We start from the raw sequence: 27,136 nt of genomic DNA, 5'->3' as shown, positions 1-27,136 counted from the left end.
GAAAATCAATGACTCCTCTGAAGGAACTTTCTGAGCCGCACAATATAGATGTTTATTTTAATAACTTGCTTACTTCATCCGACTGCGACCTTTGACTGGGGCCGTCCTGTGGGTGTGGCTCTGCGATTGCAGAAAGCTCAGGAAATTAATGTTTTATCAGCCTGCGCAAAGACAACAACAGCAGCGTAGTGGGTGGGAAAGAGAAACGTCTAAATTTAACTCATCAGCTGATGCCAAGCCAAATAAAATAAAAAGCGGACAGTTTCCTCTTGGTTTCTCTTCCAAAACATCTGGAATTTCATTGGGGCAGATCATATCAATGTTTGGTGGGAGTGTAAAAGTTATAAATGCCATGTTATTGCTATCACAGCAGAGGCTTGTTGACATTCTAGAAAATGGATTTTTGCACATGAAGTTAACATATTTCACGCTCCTTGTGTTTCGTGATGTGTTCCTAGTGTTCTTATCATTTTGATAAGATAAACTGTACCCAGACCCACAGATCACAGGCATGCATGGTTCGCTGTCTACCACATACGCTGTTTGATCGTCTGCCATCACGGTGCATTTGTTGCTCAGTCAAAACGGTTATTCGCAGTCTAAAGCTTGTAATTACCTTGCATTTCTACCTTCTTCACAGCGATAGAATGCACTCTTCAAATGCCTGATGTATTCAGGTGGTGGTGCAGTACAGAGGGAGAGCAACACATCCTACTCACTCACTGTGAGAGAGTATGTGGGAGGAGGTGAAAGCATGCAGGCAAGAATTCACTGTGTGCAATGCCCTCCTCGAAAGCAAAATTTAGAACATGAGGCACACTCAATATGCAGAGGAAAAATATGCCTGGCAGGAGATTGCTGCAGTTTTTCTCCATTTATGGTTAGATACAAATGCAACATGTAATTCCTGCATGATAAAAAAGCCTTTAAAAATAATGAAGAAAATCATACGTACTTTAGAGAAACTAGTTGGTGTAATATACAGATATAGATATATATCTATATATGTATGCCGGGGTGGAAGCTTGTCCCTCCCATTTTTTTTTTCAGTGCAGTCCAGTCCATTCAAAATGCTTGGTCAAGTTTTCTTCCATTCCTTTTGAGAATAGACAGCCGCTGTGACAAGAGGAGCCGAGGGAGTTCAGGAGATCAGAGGCAAAGCAGCAGTTTCCTCTCTTCTGGGAAACCAGATGACCTTCTTCAAAGTGATAATGTAAACAGCTATCCAACAACGGCTGGAATCGTGGGAGTTTGAAATAAAACGTGAAGAATTCTGCTGCAGGATAAGTGTAGAGACAGCAATCAATGTAAGTTGTGTTCATTTACTTTTTTTTTTTTTTTTTTTTTTTACCTTTTTATCCATGAGAGCAGGCATTTACTAGAGCTAAGATCAAAGCAAATAAGTTACATGGCAGGATGATTTTTTTTAATTATTTTTTTTCTATGCAAGCTTTGAAGCTTTTGGAAAGGAAAGTGTATGTTTTTAGTACACTAATAACAGATAAAGGACACCTTATGGCCCAGGAGAATGGGATTTCTTACAGCAACAGATTGTGATACATCCTTTGTGGAGTGATTTTTTTGTAAACACCATATGAAATTTCAGTTACAGCAAACCTGTAAATAGTTTCTGAGTTGCTGCTTTTTACAGAGAGACTGTGTTGCATCTCTATTTACTGCTTTTTCTAGATTTAACATGGTAGTCGTCTGTCACTGCCTAACTGGCCTGTTTGCTGCGGCAGGGTTACCTCCAGCTGCAGAGGCTTCAAACAGATGTTTTCAATTAGCATCACTCTCCAGAAACATTACTCCGAACAAGCATTTGTTGACTTTAGATGTGGAGCTAGGGCAGCACGGGATTTCATAATGTGTGTGCCTGGTGATGCGAGTTATAGACGGCCATAAAACCCAAAAGCAGGTCATGACCCAAACCCTATCAACCATGCAATCAATTGTTCCTGTTGCCGTTTACACTTAGACACAGTTTTCATTTTATGACGTTTTCACGTTAGATTAAGTTTTACGCTGTCATCATCTCCTTGCTAAATTAATTTGATAATAAATGGCTTTTACTGCACTGCATGTAGGTACTTTGTCAGTTTATAGTAAATGTCAGGTTTTTGCACAAATGTGAGAGGTTTATGGAAAATTTACCACATTACCACCTCATTTTTTCGTAGTTGTGATTTGAATGTGACAACATGCAAGGATCTGTTAGCCAGGCCACCACCTCAGCCTCAATTAAAGTGAACCACACAAAACCGCTAGATCTCCAACATGGAGGCCATCCAAAGACAACCGCAGTAGGGACTACAGCCAGCTCTTCCCCTTAGGTAAACAAAGTCTGTCTCTTTCCATAGTGCTGCGACGTGTGTGTGTTTGAATATGTCTCCGGCAGTGTGTGATCATGCGTGTGCCGACGCAGTTCTACACGTAAATGCAGTGAAGGCACCGATCCAACTATAACAATGTAAATTGTTTCAGGTTCAAAATGCGCTCTGTTGTTGCCACCCACCCTGCTGAGTGGGAGTAGCACGACCATTTTTAGCAAGACGTGGAGTGATATATATTTATGTGAAGTTACCAAAACAATGGCATTGTTTTGTAGTAGAAATTTTAAAGAAAATTTAAAAGGTTTCCTCTCCAAAACGTCTGTGTCTGAGTTTTTCTACAAACTAAGGTGTATTTTATTTATCAGAAAGATGTCAGTAGGAATGTTCTTGTTTCTATTTGGGACCTTTCATTTGATCAAAGTTTAAAGGACCTTGTTTAAAGGAATATGTTTTAGAAACTGACCATTTAAAGAAGTCACTGACATAAAGAAGGCTCTGATGAGTCTCTCAGCTTAAAAAATGTGAATTAAATAGAGTGCAGGACACTGGCTATCTTTCTGGCAACCAGTGCAGGTAGTACTCAACCTTTTGCCCTATGACAGCTGGGATAGGCTCCAGCATCCTTGCAACATTGAATTAGATAAGTGAAAGAAAATGAATGAAAGGATGGAGAGAGGGATGGATGGAGTTAATTCAGACAGGCCGTGAAGTCAAGTAGTAGCAGAACTCATTAATCCCTATTTACTGATCTCAGTGACAGCCCATATCAATGCATCTAGTTGGCAAATCTCAAAGAGCACCTGCTTTACTTTGCCTGTAGATGTTTCCCATCTGTAAGCCACTTTGCAACCCACTTTCATCCCATCTCCTCCTCTTCATGTTGTATCTGATTTAATGCCATGTGCAGTGGTCATAAAACAGAGCCATACCATGCAAATAGACAAAACTGAAAGAAATTAGACACAAATAAATTCAAAAAAAAATTCTTATTCATAATGTCTGCAAAACAGAATCACAAAATAGAAAGGGGGAAATAAGCAAAACTCTCTATAGTGTGTGCCTCTGTGTTCAGAGGCTAAATGTCTGGCTGAGTGAGTGCAACGTAATGGTTACGACTAATATTTCAAACATGTCTGAAAGTCAGAGCTATGATTTAAGTCTTCAAGGTAATCAGCACAGAATGCTTTTGGTTAAAAGAGAAATACAACAGGTCTTTACCCTGTGGCTTAATTATAAAGAAGATCCATCAGTCATGCAGACGGGGTAATCAGGGTTATATTTATGAGATGATTAGTTCGACTCTGTGTATTTCTGTGAAACGGTACAGTTTGTGTCGATTTCTAATCTTTCTTCTTGATGCCATGTTATCTGGCACCCATTCTCTCTTTCCCTTACTAATTTTGCCTCACACAGCATAAGCATTGGTTACCAAGGCAACCATGCTTGCAAGGACCTGAAATAAAGTTGACATCTCTCTCTCTCTCGATCGAAATTAGTCATCATGATAATGTTCAGTGCTAAATACTAGCAGTTTCTGACTGCTAAGGAAAAAGAAAACACTGATGATGACTTGAAAAAATAAGGAAGGAATGCTCTAAAAAAATAGCACAGCAGTTGCATTATGGGAAATGTATTATCTCATATTTTTGGCATTTGATATACAGAAACTCGAGATATTTTTACCTCATGTTGATCTAACTGTTTGGAAGAATTTTACAGGCATTAATTATTAAATTTTTAATCAACATATTAGTCATTTATTAATCATAAATCAGACTTCATTGATGAATTTGGTTTGAATAATTGCTTGCACACTTAAACACTCAGCATTCAAACTATATATATATATATATATATATATATATATATATATATATATATATATAATTTCACAATAGCAGAAATTGTTCTTTGTTGTGTAATAAGTAGTTTCTTACCTTTTCTGTCATCTATAGGAAACTATTTAAACTACAACTCTACGTGATGCCTATACTGAACAATCTCCATGCTGTGTTACGTACCTGTTAAAGAACAGAGATCCCTCTGTCAGCTTTTCCCTACAGAGAAAAGAGATAAAGCACTAGCACTGGTGTGATCATAACCCCCCAAGAAACCCATCAAGGGCAGAGATAAAAGATAAATCCACAGGTCAAAAGGTGGCTACACACATCCCAACACGCTGTGCCTTCCACAGGGCCAGATATCTTTCTTAAGTTCAACCATGACATGACACTGATCACCATTCCCTGTGCCTATGTCTCCCGGGTTTTACTTTGGGTTTACTCCAGTTCACACGCTGGTCCCTCATCTAGCATGACACCCTGAAAGCTTTCGCCTACTCTTCTCTAAGCCTTTAGAAAAGAAAGTCAGCTGTGACTTTTTGGTGTCATGCTTTGCAGTTTTTCTTGAGTTTATTGTTCACTCTGAAATGGAGTTTGCTGTGTTTGCTTTACTTTCTGAGTTTTATTTTATTTTTCACTTTTCACCACACAGTTAGTGGTTATAACTTAACTCTAACTATACCAAATCTCACCAATATGTTCTGCAGGAATGGTTTTACTTAGAGCAACAATTCTGCATCGGTATTTATATTGCATCTCTTTGATTAATCTTATAAGGAATTATACGATTATTTCCCAGAGTTTTACTCTACTGTAGGCTACATGCTTTCATTTGATCTATTCAGGCAGTATTTGTATGTCTGATTTCAATGTCACATCCAGCAGAGCAGTAGTAGGTTTTTGACAAGAAAAAGGTGGGATTCCAGTAGCGGACATCAGTATCCTCAACAGTAATCTGTATGAATGAGTCGTCAAGTAATAACACCTGACATTTGGTGAGTTGCTTTCAGGATAGGCTGGCCTCACTGAAAAGTTTAAATAGCCAGCAAGAATGTGGTGCTTGGAAGGTGGGAGGATGTTGTGCGCAGACATTTAAGCTTGCTTGTGGTTTCTGGTGGGAACCCTGCCAGTAACAGGGAGGCAGGGTTCCGAGCGGAGGGGGGAGTTTAGGGGGTCACGCTGCTCCAGAGTGAGAAAGTTCTGCTTTTCATTACATCAACCCATATGTCCACATATCTGCCCCGCCTCCAAGACTCCACTGTGTTTCCTGCAATTGTTGTGTCAGTCAGTGATCTAATCCTTCTCTCTCTTACATCTCAAAATCAAGATTTTGGTACGAGTGTGCCCGATTGTGCGTGAATAAAAGCGGTAATACATCTGTGGGCTGACGGAAGCCGTACTGAGAAAATTGGAAATTCCAGACTTGCATTCATTTAACAAGGAGTGCATTTGAATATTGCTACACTACAGCTCGTAGAGGGTGACCAGCAAAGCAGAAAAGAGTAGAGAGGTGGCTGCTCTTTTTAACACAAATCTGCACAGCCTTGCATTCAGTTGTACTTTGATCTTATTCCTTATTTCTGTTGAGAGAACCATCTTATTTCACTTAAAGAAAAGCAGCGTGTCTAAAAGAACCTTGCACAACAATGTGGCCGTTCAAAAAATATGATTTGTGCAGCCAGCACATTAAGTGGTGGTCTTTTTTTACTTTACAAGTGAAGTGGGCATGCTGTGCTTGTGAATTCGGGAAAAGTAAGTGTGATGTGAATAAAATAATGAGAATTGTTATAGTTTCTCGTCTTTGAGACACTTTATGAATTGCTTTCTGTAAGCAAATATGCTATATTGTGGAAAACTTTTTTTTTTTGGGGGGGGGGGCACTTATTCTGGCTTTGAAATATTCTGTTTTTGTATGATTGAGGCATACAGCTTTGATGTAAACCTCCTCGGAGCTGCAGTTGGATCACAGGCGTCTCAGTTATTTATGATATGAAGTGGCAGGAGTTAATGAATCACACACTGAGAGGCAGAGAGCAGGAGAGAAGAGTAATTTAAAAAACACACACAGACACACAAACTTTACTTCAAATCCTCACCAAAAATTATTGCAAGCCTGTAAGATATTCCCTGGGGGGGATTTTAAGAATAAGGTTTATTAAGTAATATTACAGGAAAGCTACAGTGTGGTTGTGGAAAAACTAAGCTCTGAGTGGCCATGCTTTTGTCCCGCTCAATACAAACGCTCTAGTGGGTGGATAAGTGAAGTCACATGGTCACTTTTCCTCTTTCCCACACCAACACACCCACACCCTCCTCCATGCAGCCAATCTTCACTCTTCAACTCACTACTTACCCGCAGCGGGCAGCCTGCTGCTTCGTCTGGATACTGTAGCAGCACAAGTTGCAAGCCTGTTTTCCCCCAAAACCATGCATCCGAACTGGGAATAATATCCGCGTGGCTCACCTTTATCCACGTTTCAGGAGATATTCGACGTCACGTCGCCCGGAGGTAGTTAGGAGAACTTTGCTTCAGGTAATTTTCAACTTGCAGTAACAGTTTTACTTTTGGGTTCATGTGCTCGCTTTGATTTTTTTTCTTCCGCTCGTACCTCTAGCTTTGGCTAATACATCCCCCTCTGCGTTACTTTTCGTTGCAGTAACGGTTAAAAGTTGTAATTTGATGCCACGCATCGAGTGGTTGATTACAGGCTGCCATGAAAACAGCTGTGAGAGTGTTATTTCTGCTTTAGTGGAGTGAAATTGTTGCGTTTCCCGGCCTAATGTGAAGTAGACCTAGCTGTATCTCCCTCCACCCCCACATCAGGTAACGCTGCAGCATCAAAGGCGCACGCTGCTTTTCAAAATATCTCATTTGCATGAGGCGACCAGGGCCGGCTGTAGCCTTTGGATTCGGTGCCCCTCGCCCCCCCCCCCCCCCCCCCTTTTTTTTTTAACAAAAAAAATGTTTTGGTTGAACGGCCTGCTCTTTTCTCCCAAAACAGCTAAGATTATTATAATTAATTATAAACTCAAATCTACTGCCTGTCTTTACAAAAATGTTTAATTAGTAGATTCATTATTTTAGACTTAACTACGTCTGTGTGCATTTCCAATGCTTCTGGGCTATTTGCTGTCATATTTCAAGTTAGTTACTTTATCAATAGTAAAGTTGCATCCTATGTAGTTATTGGAACTGTCAATAATGATGACTTAAATGTAGGCGGGTACATGACAAGAATGTTTAAATAAAGCTGTTTGACTGTTTTTGATTTGAATAAACCAGTCACATTTGTATTAACAGTAAAATAAAAATGTCTGGAAGGCAGATGTCAACAGTTGATTGAACAGTAAAGCCGGGGCTCTCTGTGTGACACCTCATTTGTTTGAGGTTAGGAAAAACAGATTTATTTAGTTATTTACGTGTCTTTTAAACAAACAAAGATACCACTGTGGTGTAAATGCCTGCAACTTTCTGCCTGTGGGGACACAAGTAGATGCTGTAGGTAACCCTGTGAAAGTTAATAAACTCAGAGGAAAGACAAACACAACTTTAGCTCCTGTTTGTTTTGTTAAATCGAGATTATTGGCAAACCTCTGTAACATCTTACGAACAAGTGCGTGTGCATAACTTTGGAAATTGTAAGTATGTAGATTGGTTCTGTTGCTGAAATCGTATCATTTTATCATAAAGTCTTATTATTTAGATTTCGTCCTGTGGACGAAAAAGGCTGTTCACCGATATCATTCTTTTCATAAACAAGGAGCTTTAAGGCTTCCTCTAATTTGGCTTGAGATTAGTTTGGATTGTAGGGATGCTATCATGCACTGGTTACATGGATGGTTACCTCATGATGGCAGCCGCTGTTTATTCCATCATCTTGTCAACAGTTCAGGGGATGGAGTTTGTGTTATTGTAGTTAAAAGACTGTTTTTGTTAATAAACTTGTTGCTGTAAGCATGATTTAACCAAAAAAGAAAAGAAAGCCTGGCGTGCCAGTTCCCCCTGATATTATGCACCCTAGGCAACCACCTAAGCCCTTCATGCCTGGCTCTGCTGCTGGCCATGCTTTATAGCTTCTTGATGAACAGAAGAGTTGAAGCTGTTGCTACTTTCCTCTCACAGTGTATAAATTGGCCTCAGTCTGTGTGGAGAGGAAGGAGATGTTGAAGTTTGGTGCTGAAACCCACTAAGTAACAGAAAACTGGAAATACTGCCTTTCAGTTGTATTTGTCTGCCAACCCGTAAGGCTGCAGTTTATATCCATGTCTGTCCGGACTTATACAACATTCGTTGTGAAGAATCTGAAAGAATCCACAATGGTGTCACCAATTTAATATCAACCAAATGTGAAATAGTCACAATGTTGTCTGTTCTTTAGACATGGTGTTGAATAATTGTCTCTGTTAAAAATGCTAATGACACAGTGAAGATGACCTAACTTAACCAAAAACTCCTTTTATCCCTGCACCGCAGCATTTCGCGCCTTTCAGGTTGTTGCGTGCTGTGTCAACCTGACGTGTAGTTACATTTCTCGGGCTGTGCACGTCAGGTTACGTAGAAGGTTACGGCAAACAGTTAAAAGGAGATCCCGGTAACAACACAAGTTACCGAGTGATTTCCTGCTGAAATGAAATTCATGCCTAAGGCTTAGAATAACTTGATGGTTAGATAAACTGTCGTTTCTGTCAGCAAACAATAAAACAGTGTTTACCTAAGTGTGAATCAATGGATTGTAAACAATCTGTAAGTATTATTTAGCTGTTTAACAGTAAAGTTGCAACAAATATTTCTAAAACTTTGGTAAGTACTGTTTTGTTATGCAAACGAATGACCAGTTGACATAAACACTATTAATCATTTACTGTTGGCAGTGATTATTACAAAGTGTTGCCAGTGTTCTCTGATAAAACATAATATACCGCTGAGGAATGATAGAGACAGAAATGTGTTGGTTCTGTGCGTGTTTGTGGGGAAAAGTAAGTAAAATGTACTGATCGCAATAAAACAAAAATGCTATTATATTCACAGTAGCTGTGACTAACTTGTCATTTTTGCAAAGCACCAGCTTTTGTCCTTTCCAAGCAGCACCAGTCACATAACAATAATCACCTCTCTTTTATCTCCTTCTCTGTAATTACTTTAGTCACTATTGCACCCATCCAGCATCTTTTCTGTTAAAACAACATCAGTTGCCTTGACAGCCTGAATGCGAAATGAGCTGTGATGTTTTCTCCTTTCTTCCAGAGGAAGAGTGGGAGGCCTTGCGGTGAGGATATGAGTTTGGTGGATGTGAGGCAGACGGTGGGGTCTCTGACCCTGGCCTTGTCCAGCAACGACTCCAAGGAGCGCTACTTTGACCGCGTGGATGAGAGCGACCCTGAGTATCTCCGGAGCAAGAATATGTCACCGGACCTGAGGCAGGACTTTAACATGATGGAGCAGAAGAAGAGGGTCACCCAGATCCTGCAGAGTCCAGTATGTAGCAAGAGGCTTCATACAAATAGCCTCCTACACACAAGCTTTCACTGTGTATGAGTAATAAACAGAGCTTTAAACCCCAGAGAGATACACTCTACCCTTTACTCAATGCTGATTGTAGTGCATGTATTTTTTACTTGTTTATGTGCACATCATTTAATATACTGCATTCTATTTTAATATGGGTTAGCTTTAGCTTACAGAATTAAGTGTAAATGGTTCTACCATTGTTACTGTCCAGATTATTAATATTATTATTATCATCATTACTTTACAAAGGGGGTTAGTGTTAGTCTGCTTCTTTTTCTGTGTATCAGTGACTCATTTTTAAAGTTAAACTACACTTGGAGGCATTTTTCACTATTTTCCTTAAAATCCTAATTGTAGCACTTCTTGTTGTCCTTAAGCCTGTGTCAGTTTATTAGGTACATTTCAGTTAAGTTAATAATAAGACAGCACAGCAAAAACTCAGCCTAAATAATGTAGAGATTCACCCTAGGATATAATTTGCATCATTTAGAGATCTGTTCTATTATGTGATCTGCTCTCGTTGACAAAAGACAGAATAATATAAACACCAGTGCATATAATACACAGTATTGCTTCAGTAAAAAATTGATAAAATGGAGAGCAAATGGAGGAGACAGCACACAGTCAGTGTAAGTACAGGGATGTGAAATAAGTACACACCAATGAAGTGCATGGAAATAAGACGAGCCCACACTCATCTGTGATTGCATAACCCACCAAACAAGTGGAGCTCATCACATCACCATGGGAACCGTGGTCGGATGAAGCAGAATGCCTGAGCTTAGTTGCAGCTCAGGAGAAAATGATGTCGTTTCAAGATTCACAGGCTACACTTGACGCAGAAATTGATGGTCAAGTTTAATGCCAGCTCCTTCTTCTAGTGAACCCCCTTTTCACAGATGTACACAAAGAGCTTTTTTTTAGTGGTCTGGTGATTTGTGTATAGTTGTTATAAGGAGCATCTGAAAGCTCGCTGTGCTTCCCCACACATCCTGTGAAGGTGTTGGAAGTAGGACAAAGATAGGCTGCGTATACATGAGTTGCTAGGTTTTAGCTTCTTTGTACCACATCTCCTACTATAAAAAAGTTTTATTTGGTTTTGTTTGCAGGTGTTTAAAGATGAATTAGAAGGTCTGATTCAGGACCAGCTGACTAAGGGCAACAACCCTACAGGTCTCATGGCACTGAGGCAGATTGCTGACCTGGTCATGGCCAGCACCACGGGAGGGGCAGGCCCCTTGACTGCTCCCATCAGTGAGTGGCCTCGTGTGCTCGTGTGTGCGTCTGAATGTATCCATTTATGTCCCTTTCGGCCTGTTTGTCATTCAACGTGTATCCTGCGTCAGTGTGCATCAGCCAGACTGAATATCTTCATTGTTGGAGGCTGAATTCCCCAACTCCTGTGACACTCAACAACCCTGAAACAGCATAAAATGCTCAATAGTGCTTTTATTAAGTAACTCTCATGACCAGTCTGAGTAATCAAGTATAGCAGTTTGCAGTGTTCATTATACTGGCCTGACCTTTTACCCCTGTGTTTCAGTGGGAGGTCACAGAGCTGACACTGGGAAGTTATAGTTTTAGACAGTTTAATGATCAAAACTGTAAATGTTTGGAAAATGTAAGAACATGCTTTGAAGAGTTGAGGCAGACCTGCGCCTTTAAAAAGCCAAAGTGGCTATAAAAGTTAATGCCCTGTATCATTAATGGCCTTATATGGTATTACATCCCCAAAATACCCTCAGATACACTTTGGGAATTCTGAGTAGGGCCCTTTTTTCAATCTTCAGCTGAGGAGACTCATGTTCCCCGGGATGTTTGACTTTACATACTGTGGAAACAAATCATGTAAACATGCTTGTACATTTTTCGGATGCACTGCAATGTACAGATGATGTTATGTGCTGTGGCAGGCATCGGGATGGTGACCCCAGTCAATGACTTGTATGGCGTAGAGTCTCCCTCCTTTGCCAAAGGGGAGAAACAGAGTCGCTGCAAGCTGGCCAGCCTCTACAGGCTCGTTGACCTCTTCAGCTGGGCTCGCTTTACAAGCTCCTACATTACTGTGAGTACAACTTCACAATCATGCTCCAGTGCACACCTGCTTATGTATGCAGCACGAGGTTTGTGTTTCTTTATGTGTGCTCCTTGTTCTCTGGCACCTGGAAGGCTTAAAGGGGAATACCACTTTATTTTCAGAAACTATATATTATTTATGGCATAGAAAAGTAAGGTTTGTGAATATGAAGCAAGAATTCACAACCATACATCTGATGTACACCTTGGAGAACATCAGAATGTTAGGTTCTGATATTCCCCAAAGACAAAGCAAAGACAGACACATTTTTGAGTTTTTCTAAGTTAAAAAAAAGCTTTTGTCTGTGGTTCAGAGTTTCTTTACCCTTGACTTGGGAAAATGTGTCTTCCTTCTCTTAGACAGTGTTAACCCCTCTTGAAAAGAAAAAAATAAACATTGTAAATGTAGAGATTTCATTCCTCATGGCAGCAGCAGTGGTGGTTGTTTTTTTTTTTACTTAGACAAATGTTTAAAAATGCTGCCTCAAAGCTTTTACATCAGTTAATTTATATTAAAGGATAGTCACAGGATATGCAGTGTATAAAGCCTCCGTCACATGGGCCTGGTCACCAGTGGACAATGCTTTTCCAACCATCAGTTGCTAGGAAAAAATGTGTATTCCCCAACGGTTTGGAAAAGGCTGCTGAGGTTTGCTGGCAGTAGGTAGGTGAGACTGGTTGCAAAGAGTCGTATGGTGCTACATAAAAAAACCATTGTCACCTATAGTTTGTATGGAAGATGATGATTTGACTGCCCCGCCCTCTGTGTGACTGATTTCACCCAGTAACAGCCAGCAAGCACTTACCAACCAGCTGGGGAATACACATTCTTACCTGGCAACTTGAGGTTGCCAAGCGGTCAATGATTTGTATCACCTGGGTCTGTGTGAGTGAGGCTTTATCTCTCACTGCTAACATTTATCTGCAAAACAAAACCAAAGCAATTTTTAAGCATTTTCTGCCAGTGAGTTTGAAATATTCCAAAGAGTAATGAAACCAGAAAGGGCAGCCACATTGATGCTACATGAAGATACATGTAGACTATATAAAAACAGACATAGCTCTTTTTGGGACTCTTGTTCTGAAGCCCCTGTTTTGCATTTAAGCCACTGTCCTCTTGATTTTTGTACATCAAACTTGAGCTTTTCGCCACTTTACTCATGTGTTTATTTTGTCATAGGTACGTGTCAGTAAAGAGCAGGACCACATTCTCATCAGTCCACGAGGTCTTTCTTTTGCTGAAGTGACGGCAGCAAATTTGGTAAGGAAAGTAGTTGAGTGTGTTATTTTTAGTTGGGAATATAGTTTTAGTACTACAGATGGCAGTTTATTTGGCCAATTCTGATTCCCATTTATTTGTACTACCAGTTTCTGTTGATTTCGATTTTCTTTCTGAGAACTAACTAAAAGCATATACAGACAAAAAAGTAACTTTTCATTAACGCCAAATATTATTTTCATGATTAAAAGAAATGATTAAACTTTACAATTTGCCTCAAACTATAAGTTTCAGGATCTTATTTAGAACAAGTGAAAATAAAGTGCTTTGCTACTGGAAAGCGGGACAAATAGTTAACTGAAAATTAGTTGCTGCTCACTCACCTTTACCATATACATATTTTGCCTTTCAAACAAAAGCAGTTGCATCAGCTTCATATAACAAAACAAACATCCGGTACTTAAATCGTTTCTAGTATTCCAGTATTTTATTGTAGGATCTCTACCTTAAAATATAAAACGTCTTGAGGCAACTGCAGTAAAACTGTACTGAATTAGCAGGATATTGACTATTTTCTTTTGTTCACTTATCTCCATTTTCCTCACGAATGCTTTGATCTGTTGCTCACGCCAGGCTGAGATCTGATTAGCTTTAGCTTTAGCCACTTGGCCTTTGTTAGCTTCTTTAAAATGTCCATGTACAGCTGGGTGAAAATGATTTAAGTGCCTCATTAAGACCAACCGTGGTTTATTTTGGTGAACCTTGTGTCTTCACTCACAGTGATGTGTTTCCACACTAACATCATTTTAGTGTGTGGCTGTGAGTGTGCTGCATGTTGTATATGCATGAAACGGACCAGTTTGTAATTGAACATATGGTAGGCTGACCGGCTTTTCACTGGTCAATACGTACATCTCTATTTACGACATGTACCTGGCAACAGATGTGAATTAATAATGATTGGACTGAATGTAAAGTACCGTAATTGTCGGGCTATAAGCCGCTACTTTTTGCACAAGCTTTGAACCCTGCGGCTTTTAGTCAGGTGCGGCTTTTCTATGGATTTTCCATGATTTTTGTGATATCGTAAGACGATTTGTTTTGTTTGTTCCGCTGTTGTACGGCACTACGTTGCCTGGCGGAAGGATCGGGGTTCAAGAGTGGTATGTTAGTCACATGTCCGTCCGCCAGGAAACGTAGTGCCGTACGAAGTAGCGCGAAAAACAAACTTCAAAGTAGCGCTACGCGTTCAGCGGGAGGCGTGGATGACGAGCGGCGATAAACTTGCGAAAAGCAAGTTATGCCCAACTCCACCGGTGGATTCTGACAGCGTGGAAAAGTGCGAAAACATCCACGATCACCAACGGATTTTGAAGGGCTGGACTGCTGCATGATGGAGAGGAGGACACCGCCACGGCCCTTCTGAGGGTGTTCGACTCTGACACTGACAACGAGGATTTCTTTGGTTTTGAAAGTGACAACGAAGGAGAGAAGCGGAGAGTGGATGACGAAGCCATCCTGAGCCTGTTCGTTTCCGACATTGGAGAAGAGGACTTTGGTGGTTTTAGAGCGCAGGAAGAAGAGAAAGATGGTGAATGACTGACTTTTCTTCTTGTTAAAGCCGTGTCACTGCACCTGAGCCTAAAAGGTAGTCTGAATCTATTTTTCTGGTGTGCTGTAGGTTACTGTTATGTACTACATGTGCAAATATGTACCCATAACTTGTTTTTCAAAATATTAATAAAAGGGGTGTGTCTCCAAACAGCCATCTCTTTCCTGACAATTCCCTTTGTGCATATTCTCTTACATATGATAAGTCAACATTGAAACACCTGCGGCTTTTAGTCAGGTGCGGCTAATGTATGTACAAAACAGGATTTTCCCCTGATTTTAGCTTGTGCGGCTAATATTCAGGTGCGCTTTGTAGTCCGGGAAATACGGTACACAAAATCATTCTGCAGTCACAAGAAAGGGCATTCACACACTCCTCCTGCAGCTGACAGGTGAACAGGTACCACCCCAATAATGTGACCAGCCGTAAAGTTTTACAAAATGATTTTAAGCAGATACACAGACGCTTTAAACATCAGAAATCACACAGTTAACAACAGCATAAAATCTGTGTTTGTGTTCTGTTATGACCGGAAGGGTCAGTCAGCTGTAAATTTACATTATTGCCAGTTGGCTCGTTCTCTTTCATGCAGTGGTCTTACACTTCCTGACAGCTGACGCACTCTAAAAGCATACGTTTTTCCTTAATGTTAGCTTTTGGTTTTTGCAGTTGTCATTCTAAAAATGAAAAATCGTCAAGAGCTCAGATCCTAATAGGATTTTTATTTGATTTACTTAAAGTAAACCAGTGTTAAATGAAGTCAAGTTCATTAAAAATGAATCCGAAACCAGTCGTAGTCTTGGGGAAATTTGTTAATTTAATTAACTGTTTGATTTTGAGACAATGGCATATCAAAGAAAGGATATGAAAAGTATCCGACACACAAGTGTGGTTCTGTGCTGTTTGCTGTCATCCACCTCACACTGTTTCACTGCTCGACAGGTTACAGAAGTAGTCATATTGCCCCCGCAAAAATAAAGGAAAGAAAAACAACACTGCATATTCTAAACTATTAAAAGAAATGCACTTCTAAGGAGAAGAAAACATTCTGCTAGACCTTAAGCATGCACATAATGTGTACTTGTAATTAACAATTGTAAACATGACCTTGTTTAGACACAAACTCCACAGGGTACCTTTAATGGTTCAGTCACGCTGCAGGCAATTATTACCTTAAGGTTTATAGTGTTATAAAAAAAAGCAAACCAGAGTTGGGTATTCTTTTAAAGTACTACGTCTACAACTACTGCTGACAATACTAAACAGCCAGCTCCCATTTCTCACAAATCTCTGCTTGTTGTTTGTTTGTTTTCTCCAATATTTAGGTGAAGGTCAACATAATTGGTGAGGTTGTAGACCAGGGTTCTACTGATCTGGGCATCGACCAGTTTGGATTTGCTCCCCATTCTGCCATTTATTCAATGCGCCCTGATGTGAGATGCATCATCCATGCACACACCGCAGTTACAGCCGCTGTAAGTACGCTTGGGGCAAATATTAAATGAGCTTCATTTTAATCAAAGCTGCTGCTAAATACTACTTTGGTATCACACGAAGAAGGCTGAGTTAAAGGCAGCCCCCTGCATGTCTAGTTATTTTAGATGCTGGCAGTCTGTAATGCAGTTTCTGTTCTCTCTCTCTTTTTTCTTTTTTTTCCTTTTTTTTTTTTAACCATTTTCTTTGAAGCTTTGCTATAAAATGCACAGCACATGATGTGTGCACCATTTTATTTGTGCCCGACAGCGAAAAAGGCTCCTCTGTTTATGCTGGTGTGTCACACGCTTAGTTGTTTTTATCCCATGCTAACAGGTGTCCTCGATGAAATGTGGAATCTTGCCCATTTCCCAAGAGGCTTTGCTTCTGGGAGACGTGAGGTGCTTTGGTTACCATGGCAGCCTGGATGATAAAGAGACAAAGGTGGAGTTTCAGAAAGCTTTGGGCCCGACTGCCAAGGTACTGTCAAAGCAAGGCACTCCATTAGTGGCAAGCTCACGTTCACGTGGGACAGAGTGGGCTTATTATGTTGTACTGTATGCACATGTGCTGGGGGTATTTGTACCACTGGTTGGTAACTGTAAATAGCTGAGTACACTAGAATATTTAGTTTGTTTAGATATGGAGTGTAGGTACAACAAATAGTCTTAAGCAGTTTGTTTAGCGTGTTTACCCATTTTAATAATAAATAAATAAAATAATAAAAATTAATAAATATTAGAACCACCTATTTAGGGACTACTCTGACATTTAAAGTAAAGTTAGATGAGACTATACCGCTCTCATGTCTGCCACGCAATCATTGCAAGCAGATGAGCAAATTTAAAGAGGTAGAGGCTGCTTAAACCAGCCGATCTAAGATTGTTCTAGGGCTCCCAGCCCAGAAATAGTCTGGTCTACCAAAGTGTTTTTCCTTGAAGCCTGCTTATTTATTCTTTTTTTCACCCCCAGTGGTAGTCCCATATATTTAGACTATGCTGAAAACTACAGCTCTGTGACTCATTTTTATTTATTTCTTTATTTTGGATCTCTGATAGCTGAAGAATGCTGCATATCACTGCCATTTTTTCACCCACCATCTAGAGTTAGGCAGTTTTATAAATATATCACCAAATGTTAAATCATTACTCAAAAACAACACAAACTGAATCGTCACCACCAGCTTCTTAATGTGCTGAACAATGACTACAAAGAGAGAAAGTTAGAAATGCTTTAATATCCTTGTCTGTACCAGATGGCATCCCTGGATTGCCACAATATTAGTGTGAAATGTAATGCTGAGAGCAATATTTGACTTGGGTCGACCAGCTAAGCAGCAGTCACAACATATTAATACTGCAGATATCTCATATATTAGTAACAAAAGATCCATAATGTGCATGAACGTAAACTCTAAAAGTGCAAAAAGAAGCTTTAATAGGCAGATTTGTTACTGTTGGACAGAACGAGGCTACTGTACTGCAGTCGTTATTTTATTTTAGCTGTAGCCTTGTATGGAACAGACAAATGTGAGAATGTCATTGAGCTTCTGGTCTAATAAATGCGTTCTTAAAAGAAATGTCTAATTAAACTTTTAATCATAGCCATATATTTTTCATTAATGCACATTCAGGATGTACTAATGTGGCAGTTTGTGTTTTTCAGCTGATGATCCTGAGGAATCACGGGCTTCTGGCTTTGGGAGAAACAGTAGAAGAAGCTTTCCACTATATGTACCACTCACAGCTCGCCTGTGAGATCCAGGTATAAAAATCATTATTCTTGATCCTACCTGCCCTTGGTAATGGAGTGTAATTGCGCCATTCTGGTCAAAGCAATTGGTTAACTTCGATGTGGCCTTTCTTCACACTTCATAAGTCAGTTTTATGCGTGTGAGTCACTGATATTATTTTCCAGCTTTTATTTGTTGAAATGTTTTTCCCCTCTGTCTACAAATGAGTCAGACACATAAAACAGAGCAGTGCCTGAAATGGAGGCAAAGCTAATATCAAGCGTGCTGCTTGCTTGAGTAAAGCTGATTCAAATATGTGTCAGTGATCTCTGTTTACAGACAGGTGGAACCCTGCAGTGTTCCTGAAACACTCCTGTTGCTTTGTGCAAGAGATCCTTTTGCAGCGATTTTTTTGTTTTCTCGACTGTGTTGGTTTTTCCGTCGTTTTTGACGTGTTCAGAGTTCACCTCACTTGCAATTGTTTAATTATATAATTCTATGATGGATTGTTTTGAAATTAAAATGATGTGTCTCAGAAAAGAAAGTTTTAGAATTAATCTCCAATTTTTATGAGTGAAATCCTCAGTAACTGCACCAAATGCCAAGTGAAAATTGTATTAACACAATCTTCGATGGTACAAATGGCTTTGTTTAGGTGAACGCTATGAGATGTTCAGGCGGCGCGGACAACCTCGTTCTCCTGGACAGGGATAAGTTTAAGCCCCTGACCCAGGGAGTGGCCGCTGCCGGTGTCGTCATAGACAACGAGGTCAAGTGGAAAATAGGCGAGGCAGAGTTCGAGTCTCTTATGAGGATGCTAGACAACCTGGTGAGTGAACCCTGACCTGTGCCTTTTACCCACAATGCTTTGAGTTTCCTGTCTCACATGCTTCCTCGGGAAGTTGCTGACTAGAGGACACAATGAAACTTCATGTGTTTTTTTGTTTATCTAATCTTAAATTGATTTTTTTGTAATTGGCTCATATTGTTTTATGATATTTGCAGATTTCATTTCCTAATATTCAGGATACTGTTGTTCTAGCTGTGAGAACAGAACTCCTTCTGCTGGGCTTTGTAAAAGCATACACCCTGATTTTTATTTTTATTTTTTAAGCCTCGCTGATAATGCCCAGGCCCTGACATGTTTTGTGGACACAGAAGATGTCAGACTGTCTGCTCGAGTCGCCTTCCTGCTAACAGCTCCGGCTGGAACAGACTGCAGCTGTGTTAGCTCTGTGTGATCAGAGATCGCCCACCCTCTCAAACATAGCTTCCAGATGGTGAGCCGTGCTGCGGGCAGTTACAGCCACACGGACCACACAGCCACTTAGTGCAATAACTCCCGTGTACTCAATTTGGAAATAGGATTTGGCATTTTCTTCCAGACTGTTGAGTATACCACAGGGCGAAAATGCCAGCGCAGTCGTTGCAACTGGACGCCTGACCTTCCCTGACAGAGGGTGGAGTTTGATTGTTGCCGTGTCAGAGATGATTCCCAAACAAAGACAACAAAAAAGCTGAGCTGCGCTAAAGGTCACAGCTAATGATGAAGGAATGGTATCTGACAGAAGGTGATTTAGAAATTGCATTGCATGGTTTTAAAAACGATTTAAAAAGAAAAATGCTCAAAGGAAAGACTTCTCTAAACCAAGCAATGAGATGGAAAGGTGAAACAGATTAGGGGTGTGGATGAGGAGTTGGCCTTTTAAAGTACCTGCTTAATTAAAAATATCCTCCTATCTGTCCGTTCACCTTTTCATTATATTAGATTCTGTCACACATGTTGGCAATAGTTACTGTAGCTCTTGCACTCCTTTGTACAGTTTGTGCAGAAATTTATGATGATGAATGCTACGACTGATACGCCCTGAATTGTATTTGTTTACTGTGTTTCAGTCACACTTAAAGCATTTTGAAACTGAGCTTTAGTTTCCACTGAACGGCTCTGTGAAAAATGGCTTGCTGGCACTGCGACGATCAAAGCTCAATGCAGAGGGGATTTTTCTTTTTTATTTATTTTTTGTGGCAAACTTGTCAAATTGCCTGTGCAGAAATGCCAGTTTTGATTGTTTTTAATGTAGCGTTACACTGCTTTTCTTCAGACCACACTTTTCTACATACTGCAAGGACCCATCACTAGTTTTCTAGTTGTCTCTCTCCATCTTTGATGTATTGTTAACAACACACTCCTTCAAACCAAAGTTGTGTCTTCTCCCTTTCAAACTGGAGGCGTCTGCAAAAATGCTGTTTGTATATATTGCGTTTAAATATTTAAAAGTATTGTGTAAGTGGATTCTGGGTGGCCTGTGAATCATTTGAATTGTGGGGGGTTTGGAGTTTTGGGTTAATATTTCTTATTTATCCCATGAGCAGAGAAGAATAGTGCAAAATATTTCAAAGACTAACTTCTGGCAAAGGGAAACTCTCGGTGCGTGTGCCGCAATAATATTTTCTCCTTGTGTAACGTGCTAGGGATACAGAACGGGCCATTCTTACCGGAACCCCATTGTCCGTGAAAAACCCCGGTCTAAGAACGACGTCGAAATCCCCGCCACAGTGTCGGCTATGCCGCCAGAAGACTGTGAGCTTGGCCTGCGGAGCCCCTTCAAGTTTATGGCGCAGAAACAACAGAGAGAAAGGACCCGGTGGCTTAATTCACCCAACAGCTACTTGAAGGTCAATGTTCCTGAACAGTCACCCAGCGGGGACGTGAGCCCGAGGACAAAAACCATGGTGTGTTGATTTTATTGTCAAAGTGTAAGAGGAAATGAAACGATTTGATCCTATCGGCTTTGGTGTCCTGAGCAAGCTCGTCTTTTGAGGTGCCCATTTTTATCTGTGTTAGCCTGCCCTCTTGTGGCAAGTTTTTTAAATGCACTTTTTTATATTCTGAATTCTTGCTATTAATCTATGTGTGTGTTTGCTTCATTTAAATTCTCTCAGTGGATGAAGTCCTCGCAGCCAGGCTACAGCGTTGGCACCCCAATAAAGATTGAAGACCCTAACCAGTTTGTCCCACTCAACACTGACCCCACTGAGGTTTTGGATAAGAGGAACCGGGTCAGTTGAAAAATGATCACATTTTCCACAAGATTGGTCCCAGATGTTACAAACCTGGGCGGTAGAAATGCACAAAGATTGGAACAGCTACACTGTCATTTGAATGTCAGTCATAGCATCTAATAACCAAAATCCTAAAGCTGAGATTCCTTTGTTGAATATGTTTGTTCAGATAAAAGAGCAACACAGAGGTGACCAGATGACCCCGGGACCTAAATCTCAGTTACTGGCAGGCATTGTTGTGGACACCATACCAGGACCAGTAAGTTTATGTATCATTTGTAAAAAAAAAAAAAAAAATTGCAACATTAGCAGCCGGATTTCATGATGCAGTGTGTGTTATGGTATTTTAGTGTGTTTTGCATTTGCCTAAGCACGTCTGAAAATAACGCACAACTCAACCCACATACTAAATTGCTGCTCAACTCATGAAGACATTTTTCTTACAAATGTGTCTTTCCAACGGACGGGATTTATTGCTAACAATCATTGTTAAAACAAAGATAATTAACTAAACACAAATTTGTGGCCTTGGAGTGAAGTCCATATACAAGGTCTAACATTAGATTATAGCTTGTTGTTTACACACCTATGTTTCTTAAACCGTTCAGTTACGAGTTGGTGATCCAGGAATTTTGAATCAGTCATCTCTCCACAAATTAGTATCAGGTGTAGTTCCCCTGGTCTTACTTAGTTTAAACAGTGTTTCAGACTGCAACACACACAGCAGCATTGTTCATCAGGATCATGTGACACGACTAAAACAAGAGTTGTTCAGGAATGGTTTGAGGAATTTGAGTCCATTGATCTACAGATCTTTCAGCTTTGGAGGCTGATAAATGTCAAGATTACAAAAAAAATATGTAGCCAAAAAGCCCGAACACACAGAAGTAAAAGCATAGCACACTAAAATATTCTGTCTGTCGTGTTTATTGAAATTTGAAAAAGGTCACACATTCTTGTAGATTTTGATTGCGGAGGTTAACGCAGTGTTTACATTTATTTCCTTATGAAAGCAACCAAAAATGCAAATATAAAGAGGAACTAGATTTTTAATTATGTAGATTGTGCCAATTAAACACATGTAGCAACAGTCATGATCCTTCCATAAATCCTAATTGGAACACCTTCACAAAAAGACTGTGATTATTTGTTATTTTATTTTGTAAGTAAATAAAATATAATGCAAAGAAAGTTTCTAGCTATAAGCATGCAAAGAATTTGAAGATTTTACCATCTATGGTACGCGATAGGATTAAAAGATTCAGGAAATCCACAGAAATCTCTGCATGCTAGCAGCAGTGCTGAAAGCCAGTAATAAATCATCTTGATCTTTACATCCTCAGGCAGTAGTTGTGTAGTGGAAACGAGTGCACGGGCTTAGGAGCACATCAGAAAACCACTCCGTTGCATTCAGAAATGGAAGCTGAATGGAGTTGGTGCAACTTGCTCATGTGAAGGCACCATTAATAATGAATGATATTTGGGTTTTAGAGCAACATGTACTGCTATCCAGATGCTGCATTTGTTTTTTTTGTTTCATAAGGGACGCCTTTCCTTATTTAAGCAAGAGATTTCTGTGCGTGTGATATCAGCGTGGCTCCATCATGAAAGGGTCTGGGTGCTAAACAGCCATGTCTGCAGTTCAGTCGGTTACCAGTTGAACATTTGTCACTTAACGAAAAAACAAAGTAGAAAAAAGAAGTCCTTCTATATTGGAGCAGCTGAAATCCTTCACCATGTAAGAAGGGGGGTGGGGGGAGGTGTTGTGCTTTGATAACTGTACAACAATTTATGTCAGAGCTCAAATGTTTACAGACGGTTTTAAAAGAAGAGGTGATGCAACACTGTGGTAAACATTCCCCTGACCCATTTTTGCTTTTAAGAAAAGGAGTTACCATTATTACATTTATAAAGCCCCAATATATTAAAATAAATAAATAAAACAAACAAAAGTTTTTACTTTCAACATTTGACATTCAACAAACTGTTTCAACCTTTTGGAAATAATATTGTGCATCAGCTGACTGCAACGGCATCTTATGTTTTCCCGTGTCTTTAGGCTTTCATCATTGAGGATGAAGAACAGACCCGCTCTCTTCCTCCCAATCCTTTCAATGATCTCACAGAGAAGGCGCTGGAAGAATACAAGAGCATGGTAGAAAGAAAGCAGCAAGGCCAAGAAGGTACTGTTCCCTATCCTTTATACATTAGTCAGACGCTTTACTGAGTTTGCTGTGGTTATTGTTGCCACACAAGAATTGTGCCATTAGGTTACGCTCAAGGCAGTTAATTAGCGCCAGCTTGTCCTGGGTGGAGGAAAGTTTGTACAGGAGGAAAGTTTCCTACTACTTCCTACTGGTGAGAGATGAGCTGTAGAGACACTCGCCGTGTCAAACTCCTTTTGTCTCATTGTGACTGTAAACAAAGGGAAATCTGTGTATAGGAAGGAAACATCTGTGCATCAAAGTAACTCCTTTGTTATTCTCCATCACAGAAATGCTTTACTATTGGAACATGTGAGCTAAGAAACCTATGGAATAAAGTTGTTAAAATGTGCTTGTGTTCAATACTTTTAGTTTGCATTTTGCATGCTGGCAGCATGAGTGTAGTGAGGTTTTTGGTAGAGTTGGGGATGTAAGTATTTGGTATACATGGTTAAGCAATGCTATGGCATAAACATGTATGGTTGCCAGTGGAACTGGGCCACTAGTGTTTAATGATGATGTAACTGCTGATAGAAGCGGTAGGATGACTTCTGAAGTGTACAGGGCTGAACTCTCTGCTTAGATTCAGCCAAATGCTGTAAAACTAATCGAAGCGTGCTTCACAGTGCAAATGGATAACGACCCATAGCATACTGCAAAAGCAACCCGAGAGTTTATAAAGGTAAAGAAATGAGATGTTCTTCAATGGCCGAGTCAGCCAGCTGATATAAACTAAATAGGGCGTGCTTTTCAGTTACTGAAGACCAAGCTGAATGCAGAAAGACCCACAAACAAGGAGCAACTGAACGTGGTTGCAGTGAGGCCCTGGCAGAGCATCTCAAGGGAGAAAACACAGGATTTAGTGATGTCCACGAGATCTAGACTTCGGGCAGTCATTGACTGCACACGAGTTTCATCATTGGTTTGTCCAATTATGTTTGTGTTGTGTATAAAAATGATGGCAATTTTCAAACAGTTAATGCAATACTTTAGTTAAACCCCTTGCCTTAAAGATCAAAGTCTGCAATTAAATCACATACTGAATGTTTGAGTTAAAATCCACTCGGGTAGTATACGGAAACAAAATTACAAAGGTTTTGTCAGTGCCTAAATAATTATGGGAATGCTGAAATGCTATCTGGTCAATCTCAACATTGACCAGACAGAAAAAGGACATCTCCTAACCTTTAAGCTTGTGCTACCATAAGATTTTACAAACACTTTTCATGGTAGATATTAGTGGCGTCCCTGCTAATACCTAACACAGTTGAAAATGATGACCAATCAGGTGCACTGTTCATACCTTTGTATGTGGAAAGAGGGGTAGAGCTAGTTGCTTTTAAAAATACTACAGAGGAAGGATACAAATATTATCTGGGCTAGTAATATGGCGTAATTGTCGTTGAAGGTAAAACCAGTATAACCAGTCATGGTGGTAGAAAACAAAACAAATATTGCAAGATATTTGAGCGGTCCCCAGGGCGTTATCCATCACTAGAAACAGCTGTGGTGATGAGGAAGGAGAGCCCAAACAGAAAAGATAAAGTCATAACAGGTATAATAGCTTACTTTTATAACTGATACGGTCTGATCAAGAAGTCAGTGTGGTTTTCTGCCTCATTGATTCCACAGCCTCAACATCCACACAGTACAATAAAGCCTGGTATTAGATATTTCAAGTTTTCAAACTAAAACTGGGTCGGCAGCATTTCCAAAAGTCTCTCTTTTTGGTTTCCTAAAACGTGGGAATGTTGTGGACATCGAGATGTTGCTAAAGTAAAAGATATTAGTGTAGATGTGCTTTTGATCTTGGCTCTGGATGCATAAAGGGAAGTCTGAAGAGTGCAGTGCTGTTGTCAGTTATACATCCATACCTTCTTTGCTGTAAGATTGCAAAATGTGTGCTGCCGGGGAAAATTTCTACTGATTGATTCCTGGGACATTTGTTCCAACATTCCCGTTCTCCCTCTGAATGAATTGTGTAACCCTGTTAGCTGTTTGTAGAGTGCCGACATCAGCTTGGGATTTTATTTGTTCATATAATAGCCTAAGCTGACTCATACCTGCTTTGTTAGATGACTGACCCCTATGAGCTTCAATCCTTTTACAGAAGATGATGATGCCACTGATGCAGATGAGATGACCACATTTGATGGCTCGACTATCTCCCTCTCCCTCTCTCCCATAATGACGCCAGCTAAACAAGGTAATTAGCAAGTGAATGGGTGTTTCAGTTAGTGAAAAAGGACAAGAAATGCCTCAAATGAAATGGATAATTTAACGTGTTTTTATTCGCATCCCTCTCCGTTGGCTTCATCTCATGACAGACACAATACCCAATGGGAAAGACCACTTGGCAGAGATGGAGGAGGATCTGAGCATCGAGGTATCCAAGCTGAGCGTGAGCACTTCAGAAACGGTGGAAATCTCCATAACAACGAAGGAAAAGACGGGGGAGCCTCAGACCCCGGAGAGCCAAACCAAGTCTCCCAAGAAAAAGAAAAAGAAGTTCCGCACACCTTCATTCTTGAAGAAGAGCAAGAAAAAGAAGGAGGAGAAAGAGAAACTAGAAGCATGAGCGAATGAACCCGAAAAGCAATGAAAACGTCTGAATTGCCTTCCTAATTTTCAGTTTGTTGAAGGGAAGTGAAATAAGCCCCCCAGGACATTGTTGTATTTGAACACCCAGTTCCCCACATTCACAGCTATTATTCAATGTGAAAGTTTTTCAGAGATGTGCCAGTAGATGGTAATGCGGAAGGTTTAATTTCCTGTGAGATTTCATTTGACCACTGAGGGCTCAGCGGAGTTTCATCAAATCAAAATGCAATGCAGGACTGTTTTTGTTTTGGTTCTTTGTTCTCACCCATATTTTTTAACGGGTTTTAGAAATGGGTATCAAAGGAGACGGGGGTGACTCAGAGCCCTGGAGAGCCAAACGCAGGCCAAAGCTTTGAAGTTAATGCATCCGATCGGACGTGTTACATATTTGTGAATTTTTTTTTTTCCCCCCTTTTTGCACAAGTTCATTGTTGAATGTATACTGACAGCTAAGAAAATTGTTTAGCAATTTAAAAAAAATGTAACTTCCATACCAGTAGTGTAACAGCGGCTGAAGATATTCAAATTATATGACGGTTAGACTTATAAGAAGTACGAGTTGTAACTGAACATAGTCATAGTTCTACTACCTTGTAATAATATATGTCGGTTTATATTATAGGTATTAACATTATAGTGTTTGAGAGATGATTTCTTTGTCTATTTACATACTAACTCTTATACTTAACACGCAGTGATTGATAATTCAGTAATAATTCATGTAGTTTTTAACACGTGATATTGTTCCCATGGTTGCTGCTTTATTGTAATTGTGACAAGGAATTGACTGTGACTATCAGAAAGAGCTCAGCAAAGCGAGGATTGCCGCACGTTGTTTAGGAGTGACAAAGAGTGACTTTTTACAGAACTGACGGGGAAATCGCTTCATTGGATGAAAGTGGCACGTCTGCGCTGCAGAAAGTGAAATGAATGTGACGGATGCTGATGGCAGATTTTGGCTAAGTAGTTGGCTGATGGAAAGCTTTTCTTTGTAGCCACTGTTAGTTTGATATAAAGTATATTAGAGGGCCATATATTTACATCCCAGTCAATAATGTGAATGATTTGTTTAAACCCAAAGGGAGTGAATTCTTTGCCTTTGTAAATAGTTTTCTTTTTTCTTTTTTTTGTGAAGTTCTTTTGTTACGCTAAACCAAATGTTAAACAATGAAATATAGAGATGTGACAGTACAATCAAATAACAATATTTTAACACTTCCTCTGTTGTTTTTGGGGGTTTTTACCCACCTTAATTAAGCTCCTTATTTACTGAACATGCAGAGCGCTTTGTGTTTACAAACTGTATTACTTGTGTAATTAGTGTGCTTAATGCTGTTCTTCCTCTGTTGTTTACATTGCTGTTTGTATCACCTTTTTTTTTTTTTCTTCAGTCGCCTTGCTTCAAAGTCAGCCTTTTAACAATGCCTTGATTTAATGACCTGATTTAATAAAAGCTGGGATATGTTTCCATAA

General features: G+C 39.9%; 1 protein-coding gene across 3 annotated transcripts; it reads left to right on the top strand.

Moving 5' to 3' along the window:
* Positions 1-1,017: 1,017 nt before the first annotated feature.
* add3b (adducin 3 (gamma) b) lies at positions 1,018-27,136 on the top strand. Of its 3 annotated transcripts, none has more exons than XM_004551545.5 (15): positions 1,018-1,307; positions 9,420-9,650; positions 10,793-10,937; positions 11,597-11,748; positions 12,940-13,020; positions 15,916-16,065; positions 16,400-16,543; positions 17,729-17,827; positions 18,451-18,624; positions 20,268-20,528; positions 20,739-20,855; positions 21,028-21,117; positions 22,918-23,041; positions 25,173-25,268; positions 25,390-27,136. In XM_004551545.5, the coding sequence occupies exons 2-15, from the start codon at positions 9,450-9,452 to the stop codon at positions 25,638-25,640; spliced, it is 2,085 nt and encodes a 694-aa protein (XP_004551602.1). In that variant the 5' UTR covers positions 1,018-1,307; positions 9,420-9,449; the 3' UTR covers positions 25,641-27,136. The 3 variants fall into 3 exon arrangements, with proteins under 3 accessions (XP_004551602.1, XP_076747736.1, XP_004551601.1); XM_076891621.1 differs by lacking the exon at positions 1,018-1,307 and adding an exon at positions 6,487-6,707 and having other exon boundaries at positions 25,176-25,268; XM_004551544.5 differs by lacking the exon at positions 1,018-1,307 and adding an exon at positions 6,489-6,707.

Source organism: Maylandia zebra, linkage group LG13 (genome assembly GCF_041146795.1).
Source record: "Maylandia zebra isolate NMK-2024a linkage group LG13, Mzebra_GT3a, whole genome shotgun sequence".
Classification (NCBI taxonomy): domain Eukaryota; kingdom Metazoa; phylum Chordata; class Actinopteri; order Cichliformes; family Cichlidae; genus Maylandia; species Maylandia zebra.
The sequence above is the reverse complement of the archived record's forward strand: the minus strand, read 5'-3'. Positions and strand labels throughout refer to the sequence as shown.